Source organism: Pongo abelii, chromosome 11 (genome assembly GCF_028885655.2).
Source record: "Pongo abelii isolate AG06213 chromosome 11, NHGRI_mPonAbe1-v2.0_pri, whole genome shotgun sequence".
Lineage (NCBI taxonomy): Eukaryota > Metazoa > Chordata > Mammalia > Primates > Hominidae > Pongo > Pongo abelii.
In genome coordinates this window covers 117,233,010-117,249,311 of record NC_071996.2, presented here as the reverse complement: position 1 = coordinate 117,249,311, position 16,302 = coordinate 117,233,010, and the positions used below count along the sequence as shown (strand labels likewise).

Genomic DNA, 16,302 nt, shown 5'->3' with positions numbered 1-16,302 from the left:
AACATTTACGTTTTATGAGCTGAGAACAGCTAGTTAACATACATTTTGAAATAATTGAATTTGGTTTTCAGCTTATAACTATCTTCATCATTTACTGGGTATGAATTTTAGACACGATTTTACCAACTAATGTTGATGGTTGCGTATCATTTTTCCAAGAGTTTGGTATAATTCAGAAAACACAATTGTTGCCTCTTCCCTTCGTAGCCCATTGTGTGGCTGCCAGTTTTATAACAACGTTTGAGATATCTTTTTTTTTTTTTTTTTTTTTTTTTGAAACAGAGTCTCGCTCTGTCGCCCAGGCTGGAGTGCAGTGGCGGGATCTCGGCTCACTGCAAGCTCCGCCTCCCAGGTTCACACCATTCTCCTGCCTCAGCCTCCCGAGTAGCTGGGACTACAGGTGCCTACCACCATGCCCGGCTAATTTTTTGTATTTTTAGTGGAGACAGGGTTTCACCATGTTAGCCAGGATGGTCTCGATCTCCTGACCTCGTGATCCGCCCGCCTTGGCCTCCCAAAGTGCTGGGATTACAGGCGTGAGCCATCGCACCCGGCTGAGCTATCTTTTTAAGTTCTCAAAATTTCTATCAATGAGAAATATGATGATAGCTAACATTTACTGAGCATATGTGTGCCTAGCAATCGTATTTGTGTTTTTCAGATATTATAACATTAGTCTTCACAATCAAACTATAAAGTAGGCATCATTATTCTTTCTATTTCGCAGAAGAGAAACCTGAAAAGACTGGCAATGGTGAGGCTAGCATTCTAAAACGAGCCACTCGTATGACCTCTACCTTGCACTGAGGTATGTTTATGTTCCCACTTTTTGGCAATGTACATTTTCTTCTTTCAGTAGTGCAAAGATAGCGCTAATGCACATTCCCTGCATTGCTCCATTCATTTATCATTTTCAATGATTGATGAATCACTTTCAACAGCTACCAACACTTCCATCAGTCTACCAAGTAAATGGAAAGGGTGCTTTATCTTACCAATATATGACCTCAATCTAGTGGTAAATATGTAATAATGATGAGTTACACAGTGATGCAAGTTATCCATGTCCTTAAAAAAGATCTGGATAGACAAGTCCTACTGAGGAAATTAAAAGCTTAGATACAAACTGAACCAATTCCACTGTAAACAATAGATAGAAATCATCAGTTATATGTATAGTATTATTTTGAGGCAACGCAGTTATTTTGAAGACTTGCAAGTTTTTAAATGCCTTCTGTTTGTATAGTCTGCATTATATCTGTATAAAACTTACAGGGTTTCCCCATTCATTTTTTGAGTTATAAATATGTTAGACAGCATTAGTGTTGCAACAAAAAGTAGTCATTATTATTCAGGGGAAAAAAAAGAAAATATGTAGCCAACATTTAAAGAGAGTAAACACCAAGTGGAGAAGTAATTAAGCTTCCATAGACAGATGTTAGCTTGGACCCTTGCTCCTGTTTTGACTTTGGGGATTGTCTACATTTTTACCTGTTTGGTGTTATGTTCCCCTCTTGAGCTATGTCCTGTAAGCACCATTCTGCTTTTGACTCATTAAGCTTCATGGCATCCAGGTTTGACATTCACCTGACAGATCTTATTAAGAGTTTTAGCTGTTACAAAATCCATTCCCCTAATCAATTCCAACACATGGGACCTAACAATATATGCAAACATATATGTATTAACAGGTATAGTTGCTAGATTTATGCCACTTTTTAAAGTAACTTCCAATATCTATAAGTATAATTTATTATACGATGTCCTCATAGTCGGATCATTTATATATTTCATGCTTTCCTAGTACAAATCTTACTTGGTCATGGTATATTGCTCTTTTTAAACATACAACTGAATTTCATTTTCTATATCATTTTTTAAAGTTTTGCATTCAAAATAGTGAAATGGGTCTCTGTTACCGTGCGAGTACTGTATCTGTTAGGTTTAAAATTATGTTTATGTTTTATTTTTAAAACCAGTAATGAATTTCCCTTTTATTTTTTCTGTCCTTGGGCTAGGTAATGAACCTAAAACTTACCTGTTTTATTCTAACACTTTTTTTCTTTCTTTCTTTTTTTTTTGGTAAGTTTCTAAAAACTCACTCATAAAACTGCTAAAGATGGGCATGCAAGGTAAAACTTTAAAACTCAGTTTCTTCAACAGTTTTTAATCTAGTCCAGGTTTTTCTTCCATCTTGATTTAGCACTGATAATGTTTACTTTCACAGAGATTTATTATTTCCTAAAAAATTTAAGTGCATATATATATAGTATATATATATGTAACTTTCTGTGTATATAGTACTATCTCCTTCCAAGTTGCTATTTATATTACTGTTTCCTCACTTATTAATATATTTTCAGCAGTTTTCCAGGATATCTAATGTATTGTAGCTCCTCGTTATATTTCCCCTTGAGGACAGAAAAATTCTGAATTTACACATATTTGTGCATGTATATATGTATATTATTTATATGTATATAAATATATAAATAATATATATAAATGTTTATATATTTTATATATATAAGTTCAGAAGTTTTCACAGGTATATAACATACATAAATATACATCCTCTTTCTATTCTAATTTATTAATTTCTAATTTTCATTGATTTATTCTTTTGCTTTTTGTATTTCATTGTTTTTTCAATTTCAATTCATAATCCACTTATTTTCTTTTTTTCTTATTTAATGATAAAGAATTTAAAGCTATGAATTTTACTCTGAATACAGCTTTGGATACATCTCATAAATTTGGTAAGTGTTGTAGTTGTAACTATTTACCAACTATGTAATGAAAGTTTATAGTTCCTCTTTGACTCAGTATTCATTTACATGTGTCTTAATAATTTATGATTAATCTCATTAATGGTTATTAATTTCATATCACTTCCTTTTATCATTGAATCTTGGTCATAAATTATGGATTGTATAATTTATACTATGAGGAATTTATGCTAGATTTTGGGTAAAGAATTTATGCCTTTTTGAAAATTGAACCATAAATGAACTCAAAAAATTTATATTCTCTCCTTGTACAGAGGTAAATATATACTGTTAATTATACTATCATATTAATTCTTCTAATTCCACTACAATTTTGTTTGCTTGACAGATTACAAGTTGAGAGAGATACCTTGAAGTCTTTGATTCTGATTATTACATTTTTTTACTATCATCTTATTTTACGAGATTTTTTGTTTTATATATTTCGACACTATATTAGCTGGATTCTCGAGTGTTAGTTATCCCCTCAGTTCATTTTTTTACCTATTAATCTTCTTTTGTCTGATATGAGTATTAGTATGCCTGTTGTATTTATTATTTAGGCACTTGAGATGTCTGCTATGATACGAGAAATAGGACAAAGAAGATTGATTGGGGTCAGTCAAGGTAAACCACAATCATGTCAAGAATAATTGACCCCCAAACAAAATTTGGATATGTCATCATTGCAGAAGAGACAGTGCCTGACAGTGTCAGCTACCATTGTAGTCAGGAATGCATCCAACTAAGAGTTAGAGAAAATATTCAACTAGAAGCAACTGAAATTAAAAATGAAGGAAATGTCAAAAGCAAAGGAAAGAAAAAAATAAGAAAAAGTATATGTGTCTTGTGTGAAGAGCATAGGAGGACAGTAAATGTTAGTATATACTGTGTCCACCCTAGGCCTCTCCCAAGAAAGCAGAATCAACCAGAGCCCAGAGCTGGACTCTGAAGACTATAATTGTATTCATTAAAAAATCAACTACAGATTAGAATATCACATTTAAATCAAACTTATTTTAGGTTTGATTTTAAATTATAGATGAAGTATACCATGAGATAGGAAATATATTATCTTCAATAATTTACTATATTTTCTTACTGACCAAATCATATAAGCCAAAGCAAAAATCAAATATTACAAATTTAAATTCCAGGAAACATAAATTCCAACAAGTTTTAATCTATCAACACTATCTGTAAGTACATATATATTTTTTCATATTCATTTGCTATTTAGTGTTGATTTGCATACAAGGATTATAAAATGTTTGTGGTCTGAGATATAAACTCTTTCAGAATGTGTTTCACCACAAATAAACCAAAATAGAGCTTTTTTTGTTGTTGTTTCTAATGATCATTTTTTCTTTTTTATTAATTCCACAAAAAGAACATTTGCTATTCAGTATCTCTCATTTAAAAACGCTTATGGTTATATTTATTTTCTCCCCTTATATTTGTCTCATGCACTGAAAAAAAGCAAACAGTATAGCAGTATTTTACTACAATTCTGCCGTAAGAAAGTGCTAAATGTAAATTAATATTATGAGTGAATAATGATGTATCTCACCTCATATTAATTTCAGTAATTGAATGGGAAAACAGGAAGATCTATTAAAAGGACCATTGCTGGTCAAACACTAATGAGAAAATCTCTGAGTCACTGGCTGTCATGGTAACAGGGCATTATCAAAATTTGATTAGTATGCCCAGTAGCTACATAAGTGATCGGCTATACTTCTAATTGTATTGTCTCTGCTTGCAACATGGGTTTTATGTTCCTAAGAGGTGAGAGGGTGGCAAGGCTCTGTTTAATTTATATACTGGATACGGAATACACTGCATGTTCATAAAGTAGGGTCAAACATCTAGTACTAAAGATAAATTATATTTTGGAAAGATTTTCAAAAGTTAAAAACAAACTTAGTTTACTCTTGTCATTAACTTACAAATTTCTAAATTTAAATAAAAATTTTTTATCTAATTTCATAGACATTCATAGCAAAGATAAAAGAAAAACTGATTTAAAAAAGGAGTTTAGTGAAAACATGAAAATAAATGATAAGAAATCTTCCCAAGAACAAAATTTCCAAATAGAATGGTTTAGAAAAGCACCAAGAACTATGGGTTACCAAAAGTAATCAGGCCAGAGAGTTTTAGAAAGAAGCAGATTTAAGAAGTATGATGAGCAGAAAACAGGATTGGCAGTGGGAATGGGCCACAAGGAACTATGGACAGTTTTCCATCTGTGTCTTTAAGAATGTTCTCCCTTCTGTGCCCTTGGTCTTTTAGGTACAAATGAATTTAGGTTCAGTGAATTTCAAAAATTACAGGGCCCAGTGTTCTCAGTATTGCTTTGTTCTTTTTAATATCTTGTGTGTCACTGAATTTTTAGAGAAATTGATCACTGCTATCTGATCCTTTTTGGTACATAAATTAATTCTAAAAGGAAAACTCCAAAGATTAACAAAGGTAAATTCTGGTATGCATTATTGACTAGAAATCTCTGTGCCTTGTCAGGGCTCGTGAGCACAAGGAATGTTAATAATGCTTGTCCTGAGAAGCTTATTACTCTGGTTAAATGCATAAGCATGTGGACTAAGTTTTACATGTACCAAATATCAAAAACAATCAAAAGTCAATATAATGAAAACCAAATGGGAATTTGTCTATACACTTCGAAATTCAGTGCAGGGTGTGTTGTTGCAGAAGGAAAAACATCATCAAAGACAGCAGAGTGAGCAGACAGAGTAAACAGGCACATTCCTGGAGAGATTAGGCTATTTCTAGGGGTCCTGTGCACTGACCTGGGATGGAAGCAGCAGTCTGAAAGCCAGTCAGTGTGGCCAAATCCCGTGAGAAGCACATTGCATTTGGGAAGGCCCAACACCTTCCAGAGTCGGTCCTCGCCACAGGAGACTAGGATGTCTTTGTGGGGGTGCATAGAGACACTGTGCAAGGAAAAAGAAAAAAGAGTTATGGGGAGATAATAGCAAATGTTTTCAGAATGTGAATAAATGAAATGGCAGTGATTATCCGATTTCAGCAAGGCAGGATAGTTTTGAGAGTACTGGCCCCAAGGTAAGAGGAAGCAGATTCTGCATCCTGCTATAGCTCTAACACTAGTAGCTTTCTGATCATCAATCTAATCAGCTTCATTGGATCTCGGATTCCTCATTTGCAAGACAAAGTAGTTAGTTTAGGTGATGGTGCATATCTAATTCTGGTTTGAAAAGAGTAATTCTGGTTTTTCTTTTTTTTTTTTTTCTTTTATTATTATTATCATTATTATCATTATTATACTTTAGGTTTTATGGTACATGTGCGCAATGTGCAGGTAAGTTACATATGTATACATGTGCCATGCTGGTGCGCTGCACCCACCAACTCGTCATCTAGCATTAGGTATATCTCCCAATGCTATCCCTCCCCCCTCCCCCCACCCCACAACAGTCCCCGAAGTGTGATGTTCCCCTTCCTGTGTCCATGTGTTTTTCTTTAAGGGAAGAAAAATTATGCCAATGGTATTTTTATGTTGGGATATTTGGACCAGTGGTCATGGTTACTATAGAACATCAACATTCTTTTCAAACTATAATATGTCTTAAATTAGCCATTATCCAGGAAAAGATCATGAAACATAACCACATTATCATAGTTCTGTAATAAATATTATAAATAAAACATTAACTCCATGGCCCACTATCTACACAAAGAGAAGGAACTAAAATTCTATCCTACATTACCACTTAAACTGGCTTCAGTCAACGCACAGTACACAAATTACAGTAATGAATTCAAGATACATAAGGCAATTCCCACTCTATAAGGCATAGAGGGAAATGAGAAAGAAGTATGTAAGATTAATGATTAACACATTAAGCACTATTATTTGAACTGGACTCTGATCACTGGCTATTTTAATACTGGAGCTCAACTATTTTAAAATCAAAAGTCTACAAGGTTAATGCTTGATATTTTATCTATGGCAATGCTTTAATCTTATTTGTATAAAGTTTCATCTACGCCTTGCAATGTAATGGGAACAGATGTGTCCAATGTTAAGCACCTATTAAAATTCCAACCTAAATATTAGTAACAAATTGTTCAATTTCAATTTGGCCATCTAAATTCAAAGACAATAATACATTTACTTGCCTATGTGGTGCGGTAAGACATATGATGATTTAAAAAACAGCGATCACATGTTCATTTTTCCCTTAGTCTATTCTATAAATGGCCTTGTTCTTTTCTTCGGCAATATGGATTTTAAGAAACACATTTCCCAAAGAAATCATGGCTCTAGTCCACACCAACATGGCTAACTAACTCCAGGCTTATATGAGAGCAAAACATTTCTCATTATTTATCCCTTACATTAATATCATTAAACTCTAAAATTATCAACTGAAAAATTATTTTGAAATTAGACCTACACAGTTTTGGGAATCTACTGGCTTCAGCACTAGCAGCATTCAGGTCAAAGCCATGTAACCACTATGGTCATGGCCTTCTTTCTAGTGAAACATTGTTTCATTTTTCTCCAGCATTTTGCTGCTCAAAATAAACACAGTGGAAGGGAAATTATTCATTTTGCAATTCATCATAATGTTGGTTTGTGACTTTCAGAAGGCCAATTCAAGTAAAGAATTTATTAGAGCTCAAACCGGATAGAAGATACATTTATAGAACTTAATTAGAAGAAAAATATGATGAGAGGTAAAAAATGTCAGATTAAAATGAATTCTGTATTCAAATACACACAAGAAGGCAAACTGAATCCTTGAAGCTACTGAGTATGATGTATGTTGGCTCACAGCTTTCCTGGCAGACACATGCACACTTGACCAGATGATAAATTACCCTCTTTAAGTGAAGATAACTAAAATCACTGATGTTTTTACAAACTTTGAAAGATAAGTTTCCAAAATGACTTTTGTGAGAGGAACTATTTGAAGAAGTTAAGGCAAAAATATAAATACAAACCCACTGATAGCTAATCAGCTTTGGAAGTACTTTTTTCTGACTCTTCTCATCCCCTCCCCTATGTGGCCTCCTCTGTGACACCTTAAACAACTTTGACTCCCATTCCACAAGGACTGATCCTCCTAATCACACTCTGATTTGTCCATATATTCCTTTTCTAACACTGGCATAGATACATACATGTACACACACATATGTGTATATATAGAGATACACACACACATACACATATATATATGTAAATGACTTTTGTGGATAATTCTACACACATTTCAGCCAGGCATAAAATGTTCTTTAGCTGAATAGAAATATTTTCAGCATATATAGAAAGGAATTTAATGCTTTGATAATTTATTAATAAATACATGGTTTTGAATTATTATGCAATAAGTGCATCAGCAAATACTGGGACATAGCGATAAAGACCCCCAGTGAGGAGTTCCAAATCTCAGTTCAAATCACTCCTATGGGGGGGGAAGCAGTTTAAGGGCCATGGACCAGAAATATTTTCCCACGTACAGAAATTATGTTATTCTCAACTCCATAATGAGACGTAACTGTCATCATCATCATCATCATCATCATCATCATCATCATCAACTAATGGTAATGATATTTAACACTGTTTGAAAATATAATGTGCCCCATACCTGGTACTAAATGCTTAGTTCTCACAAGTGAAATGAAAGCTCAAAAGAGCCAGGGTTCATATCTGTATTATTTGCTGTATGCTCAACCCCAATAGTAGCTGGCATATAGTAGCTATTCAATAAACATTAATCAAATACATGACTTAGTGACTGATGTTGGTACTATCAGTATTGTTATTTTATGCCATAGTAAACAGAGTTAGTAGAGATACCATGTAAATTGCCCAAGCTTACATTTGGTAGTGAATGGAAGCCAACTTTGAACCCAGGATGACTTGGCTTTAAGACTCATAATTTTAGCTACTCCTGCTTAGTATGAATCTTCAATCATTTATTATTTCTATGTGTACTATAAACATCAATAATTCCTGTTACAGAGCTTGGATGTAACTATTATCATTCCCAGTAAATGCTTAAGTCATTTAGTCATTATTAATCCCTGAGGTAAAGAACCTATTTAGGAATTTCCAGTGTATTGTATCAGAGCTGGGTACCACCAGACACAATATTCTTAGAGGGGGTAGAAGACCCTGCTCTTTACAGTTAATATGCTCTGGTACTGCAGGAGAAACCAAGGGAGGAGAGCCTCTCCTACAATCTGTCTACATAAGTTTTTGTGCAGATGTACATGCTGCATTTAACAAGATCTTTAAGATCTTTAACTCATTTTCTTGTGCTAATAGTACAAGTCTGGTATTATACATCAAGTTGTCAGAGGGCATTGACTTTTTTTTTTTTTTTTTTTTTGAGACAGAGTCTTGCTCTGTTGCCCAGACTGGCGAGCAGTGGTGTGATCTCGGCTCACTGCAACCTCCCCATACCAAGTTCAAGCAATTATCCTGCCTTAGCCTCCTGAGTAGCTGGGATTACAGGTGCGTGCCACCACGTCCGGCTAATGTTTGTATTTTTAGTAGAGATGGAATTTCACCATGTTTATCAGGCTGGTCTCAAACTCTTGACCTCATGATCCACCCACCTCGGCCTCCCAAAGTGCTGGGATTACAGGCGTGAGCCACTGCGCCCGGCCAACTTTTTATTTTTTATTTTCATAGAGGTCTCTAAAAATAAATGTAGAACAATACTTAATAATCATTGATTCCAAAGGCGTTTAATTCATTAAAAGTTTACCCAGTTATACTTAGGGCTCAACTTTAACCATTCTGTTTACCTCTGAATCAGTTTTTGAAGAAGGTGAAGAATAGGAGTAATAACTAATACTTTATAGGATTCAGTTCCTCTTCCCAAAATTGCATACATAAATTCATTCAATGGCTATAATACAGGCTTACCTTGGAGATACTCCAGGTATCAGACAATCTTGGTTTCAGACAATCTCAATAAAGTGAATATCACAATAAAGCAAGTCATATCAACTTTTTGGTTTCCCAGTACATATAAAAGTTATGTTTACCCTATACTATAGTATATTAAGTATACAATAGCATTATGTCTAGACTGACAATGAAAAAATACTTTATTGCTAAAAAATGGGGCTGATCTTAACATTCATCCAGTCATAATCTTTCTGCTGGTGGAGGGTCTTGCCTTGATGTTGATGGCTGCTGACCAATCAGAGTTGTGGTTCCTGAGGGCTAGATGGTTGTAGCAATTTCTGAAGATAAGACAACAATGAAGTTTGCCACATTGATGTACTTTTCATTTCAAAAAGATTTCTCTGTAGCATGTGATACTGTTTGATACCATTTTACCCACAGTGGAACTTCTTTCAAAATTGGAGTCAACCCTCTCAAACATCTTTATAAAATATGTTTATGAAATATTTTAAATCCTTCATTGTTATTTCAATAGTGTTCACAGCATCTTCACCCAGGAGTAGATTCCATCCCAAGAAACTACTTTCTTTGCTCATCAATAAGAAGCAACTCTTTATCCATTCAAGTTTCATCATAAAATTATAGCAATTGAATCGCATTTTCAGGATGCACTTCTAATTATGGTTCTTTTGCTATTTATAACACATCTGATGTGACTTCCTCCAGGGAAGTCTTAAACCTCTCAAAGTCATCCATGAGAGTTGGCATCAACTTCTTTCAAACTTCTGTTAATGTTTATATTTTGATATCTTCCTATAAATCATGAAAGTCTCTTTCCAGAAGGTTTCAGTTTACTTTGCCCAGATCCATCAGAGGAATCACTGTCTATGGCAGCTATAGCCTTACAAAACGTATTTTTAAAAAAATAAGAATTGAAAGTTGAAATTACTCATTGATCCACGGGAAGCAGAATTGATGTTCTGTCAGCAGGCATGAAAATAACATTTGTCTCCTTGTACATCTTCATCACAGTTCTTGAGTGACCAGGTGAATTTTCAATGAGAAGTAATATTTTGCAAAGAATCATTTTTTTTCTGAACAGTAGGTCTCAAAGGTGGGCTTAGAATATTCATTAAACCATGTTGTAAACAGATGGGCTGTCATCTAGCTTTTGTTGTTACATTTATAAATCATAGGCAAAATAAATTTAGCATAATCTTAAAGATCCTAGGATTTTCAAAATGGTCAATGAGCATTGGCTTCAACTTAAAGTTACCAGCTGCATTAGCCCCTAACAAGAAAGTCAGCCTGTCATGTGGAGCGCTGAAGCCAAGCATTGATTTAACCTCTCTAGCTTTAAGAGTTTTAAATAATATATTCTTCCAATAAAGGGCTGTTTATGCTGAATAATTTTTTTTTTTTTTTTTTTTTTTTTTTTTGAGACGGAGTCTCTCTCTGTCACCCAGGGTGGAGTGCAGTGGAGTGATCTCGGCTCACTGCAACCTCCGCCTCCCGGGTTCAAGCAATTTTCTGGCTTCAGCCTCCTGAGTAGCTGGGATTTCAGGTGCCCACCACCATGCCTGGCTAATTTTTGTATTTTTGATAGAGACGGGGTTTCACCATATTGGCTAGGCTGGTCTCTAATTCCTGACTTCAGGGGACCCATCCTCCTTGGCCTCCCAAAGTGCTGGGATTACAGGTGTGAGCCACGACATCCTATGCTGATGATTTTTTAGCTTAGCCACCTTCATTAATTATCTTAGCTACATCTTCTGGATAACTTGTTATAGCTTCTACTTCAGCACTTGTTACTTCACCTTACACTTTTATGTTATGGAGATAGCTTCTTTCCTCAAACCTCATGAACCAAACTGCTAGCTTCAAACTTTTCTTTTGTAGCTTTCTCACTTAACAGCCTTTGTAGAATTGAAGAAAGTTAGTTAGGGCCTTGCTCTGGATTTGGCTTGGGCTTAAGGGAATGTTGTGGCTGGTTTCATCTTTTATATAGATCACTAAAACTTTCTCATGTCAGCAATAAGGCTGTTTTGCTTTCTTGTCATTTGTGTGTTCACAGGAGTAAACCTTTTAATTTCCTTCAAGAATTTTTCTTTTGCATGCAGAGCTTGGCTAGCTGTTTGGCTTAAGAGGCTCAGCTTTCAGTCTATCTCAGCTTTCACCATACCTTCCTTACTACACTTAATCATTTCTAGCATTTAATTTAAAGTGAGAGACATGCAACTCCTCCTTTCACTTGAACATGTAGAGACCATTGTAGGGTTATTAAGTGGCCTCATTTCAATATTGTTGTGTCTCAGCAATAGGGAGGCCTGAGGAGGGGAAGAGAGACAGGGAAATGGCCAATTGGTGGAACAGTCAGAACAAACACAACATTTATGGATTAAGTTTGCGGTCTTATATGGGTGTGGTTCTTGGCATCCCAAAAGAATTAAAAGAGTAACATCAAAGATGACCAATCATACATCACCATAACAGATAATAATGAAAAAGTTTGAAACATTGGAAGAATTATCATAACGTAGCACAGAAATATGAAGTGAGCTCACACTGATGGTAACAAAATGGTGCTAATAAATTTGCTTCATGCAGGGTTGCCACCAACCTTCATGATGATGTGGTTTGGCTCTGTGTCCCCACCCAAATCTCACCTTGAATTGTAATAATCCCCACATGTCAAGGGCAAGACCAGGTGGAGAAAAGTGAATCATGGGGGTGGTTTCCCCCATGCTGTTCTCATAATAGTGAGTTCTCATGAGATCTGATTGTTTCATACGGGGCTTCCCTCTTCACTCTGCTCTCATTCTCTCTCTTGCTGCCCTATGAAGAGGTACCTTCCACCACAGTTTTAAGTTTCTTGAGACCTCCCCAGCCATGCAGAACTATGTGGCAATTAAACCTCTTTCCTTTATAAATTACCCAGTCTTGGGTATGTCTCTACAGCAGCGTGAGAATAAACTTATAAAGTAAATTGGTACCACAGAGAATGGGATGCTGCTGTAAAGATACCCGAAAATGTGGAAGCAACTTTGCAACTTGGTAACAGGCAGAGTTTGGAACAGTTTGGAGGACTCAGAAGAAGACATGAAGTTGTGGTAATGTTTGGAACTTCCTAGAGACTTGTTGAGTGGCTTTGACTAAAATGCTGCTACTGATATGCACAATGAAGTCCAGGCTGAGGTGGTCTCAGATGGAGATAAGGAACCTCTTGGGAACTGGAATAAACGTGACTCTTTCTATGCCTTAGTAAAGAGACTGGCAGCATTTTGCCCCTGCCCTGGAGATCTGTGGAACTTTAAATTTGAGAGAGATGATTTAGGGTATCTGGTAGAAGAAATTTCTAAGCAGCAAAACATGTGACTTGAGTGCTCTTAAAAGCATTCAGTTTTATGCATTCACAAAGATATGGTTTGGAATTGGAACTTATGTTTAAAAGGGATGCAGCGCATAAAAGCTTAGAAAATTTGCAGCCTGATGATGAGATAGAAAAGAAAAACCCCTTTTCTGAGGATAAATTCAAGCTGGTTGCAGAAATTTGCATAAGTAATGAGGAGCCAAATGTTAATCACCAAAATGATGGGGAAAATGTTTCCAGGGCATGTCAGAGGTCTTCATAGCACTCCTTCCCATCACAAGCCCAGAGGCCTAGGAGGAAGAAATGGTTTCATGAGCCGGGCCCAGGGCCTTGCTGCTTTGTGCAGTCTTGGGACTCGGTGCCCTGCATCCCAGCAATGACTAACAGGGGCCAACATACAGCTCAGGCCTTTGCTTCAGAGGGTGCAAGGCCCAAACCTTGGCAGCTTACATGCATTGGGCCTGCAGGGGAGCAGAAGTCAAGAATTGGGGTTTGGGAACCTCTGCCAAGGTTTCAGAAGATGTATAGACATGCCTGGATGTCTAGGCAGAAGTTTGCTCTAGGGTGGCTTCCTCATGGAGAATCTCTGCTAGAGCAGTGTGGAAGGGAAATGTGGGTTTGGAGCCCCCCTCACAAACAGTCCCAACTGGGGCATTGCCTAATGGAGCTGTGAGAAGAGGGCCACTGTCCTTCAGACCCCAGAATGGTAGGTTTAGTGACAGCTTGCACTGTGCACCTGGAAAAGCTGCAGACACTCAATACCCATGAAAGCAGCTGGGAGGGGGCTGTACCCTGCAAAGCCACAGAGGTGGAGCTTCCCAAGGCTATGGGAGTCCACCTCTTGCATCAATGTGACCTGGAGGTGAGACATGGAGTCAAAGAGATCATTTTGGAACTTTAACGTTTAAAGATTGCCCTACTGGATTTTGGACTTGTATGGCACCTGTAGCCCCTTTGTTTTGGCCAATTTTTCCCATTTGGAATGGGTATATTTACCAACTGCCTGTATCCCCACTGTGTCTTGGAAGTAACTAACTTGCTTTTGATTTTACAGGCTCATAGGCAGAAGGAATTTGTCTCAGATGAGACTTTGGACTTGGACTTTTGAGTTAATGCTGAAATGAGTTGAGACTTTGGGGGACTGGGAAGGACATGACTGTGTTTTGAAATTTGAGGTTATGAGATTTGGGAGGGACCAGGGGTAAAATGATATGGTTTGGCTCTGTGTACCCACCCAAATCTCACCTTGAATTATAATAATCCCCACATGTCAAGGGCAGGACCAAGTGGAGAAAATTGAATCATGGGGGTGGTTCCCCCATGTTGTTCTGATGACAGTGAGTGAGTTCTTATGAGATCTGATGGTTTCATATGGGGCTTCCCTCTCCACTCTGCTCTCATTCCCTCTCCTGCTGCCCTGTAAAGAGGTGCCTTCCACCGTGATTGTAAATTTCCTGCAACCTCCCCAGCCATGAAGAACTGTGAGCCAATTAAACCTCTTTTGTTTATAAATTTCCCAGTCTCAGTTATGTCTTTATAACAGCGTGTTAACCAATACACTTAAGTTAGAAAAAAAAAAGCAGTATCTATGAAATGCAACAAAGTGCAATGCGAAAAAATGAGATATTCTTGTTCTCCTATGAGTTATGTTTACCACTATCCCCATATTTCCAGGTGGAGGAACTGGGACACAGAGAGGTTAAGTGATCCACCCAAGGTCACAAAGCTAGGAAGTGGTAAAGCCAGAATACGTGAACTTGAGTGAACTGTCTCAAGTCCATATCTTTAAGTAGAGTTAGCTCAATACCTCCGCTGACTTTTCCTTTTTTAGATGAAAGCAAGAGCAGAGAATGTTGTTTTATGTATGTCTAGGGTACTTATTCAGATGCATTTTGAAGTTTCTAAAGAACTGGTGTTTTGGCATTTTCTAACCATGTGGAAAAAGTTGTAACTATTGTCACTTGCTATTTTCCGAAAATTGTCTAGATTCAGGGTGGTGGTGGCACGGATCAAGCAAAGATAATTGCTAAAGAAACACTTATGGTCTAAAGCAGAGGTTGGCAAACGTTTTCCGAAAAGGACCAGAGAGTAAATATTTTAGGCTATGGGCCATATGTTATCTGTTGTAACTTTTCAGCTCTGCGGTTGTAGCATGAAAGCAGACATAGACAAAACATAAATGAATGATTAAGGATGTGTTCCAACAAAACTTTAGTTACAAAACCAGTTGGTGGGCTAGGTTTGGCCTGTGGGCCATAGTTTGCTGATCCCTAAACATTTGCATGACATGGGGTAGACTAATATTTAAAAGTGGTGGCTCTGAAGTGAGATGTGAGTTTGAATTCTTGTTCCAGTGTTAGCTAGCTAGACATTCTTGGATAAATTTCCTTATTAACAATTTTGTCAGGTACCTCACCTGAAAAAATGGGACTACTGTAGTATTCATCACATAAGCTTATTATGGGAATTTTTAAAGTTAATACTTGTAAAGGACTTAGAATAGTGCTAGACACATAGTGAAAATTTAGTGAACATTATCATAGCACAGAGAGACAAGGTCTCTGGGGCCTGCCTGCCTAGGTTTGAAGAATGGCCCACAACTTAATTACTAGCTGATTATGTTGTACAGCCCAGCTTTCTTATTTGTGAAAACAGGGTAAAAATACTGATCCATCAGGGCATTTGAGTATAAAATAAATTGATATATGTAAAGTAGTTAGAACAATTATCTGAACGTTTGTCAGGTTTCCACAAATGTCAACTATTATTACTATTATTCAACATTATTGAACTTCATTGTAATTTGGCCGTTCATATAGTTAACATCTATCATTCATACGCTTTTCTTTTAAAGACCATGGGTAGGACATTCACTACTTAAAACTGTAGATATTTACGATTAAATGATGTTTTCTCTTAGTTTTGATAAACATTGGACATTACTGTGTTTTATATGATGTTAAGTCACTCTCTGGCAAAAATGTAGCCATCATAAATAACAGTTTCACAAGTGAATATAAGGGAATTTTGTGGTTGTTTCTTTCATGATAGGGATTTCAGGAACACACTGAGGGAAATAGTGGAGAGTATGTACAGATTCACTCCTATCCTTACTTGCACATATGCAACTAGCACAAAGTAGTTGCTAATTTGAGGGAAAAGCTCATTTTAGACCCTGGGCATGCAGAGCTGAAGATAGCAGGATACCGTTCCTCAAGCTTTGTCCACAAATAGGTCTCCGTCTTGTAACCATA

At 36.4% G+C, this 16,302-nt stretch overlaps 1 protein-coding gene across 4 annotated transcripts in view; it reads right to left on the bottom strand.

The window, feature by feature from the left end:
- SPAG16 (sperm associated antigen 16) overlaps positions 1–16,302 on the bottom strand; it is a 1,150,408-nt gene that overhangs the window by 550,936 nt on the left and 583,170 nt on the right. For all 4 annotated transcript variants that reach the window (XM_024243621.3, XM_054549801.1, XM_054549802.1 and 1 more), the window contains one exon: positions 5,576–5,719. In XM_024243621.3, coding sequence (XP_024099389.1) covers positions 5,576–5,719 — 144 coding nt within the window. The remainder of the gene's footprint in view (positions 1–5,575; positions 5,720–16,302) is intronic.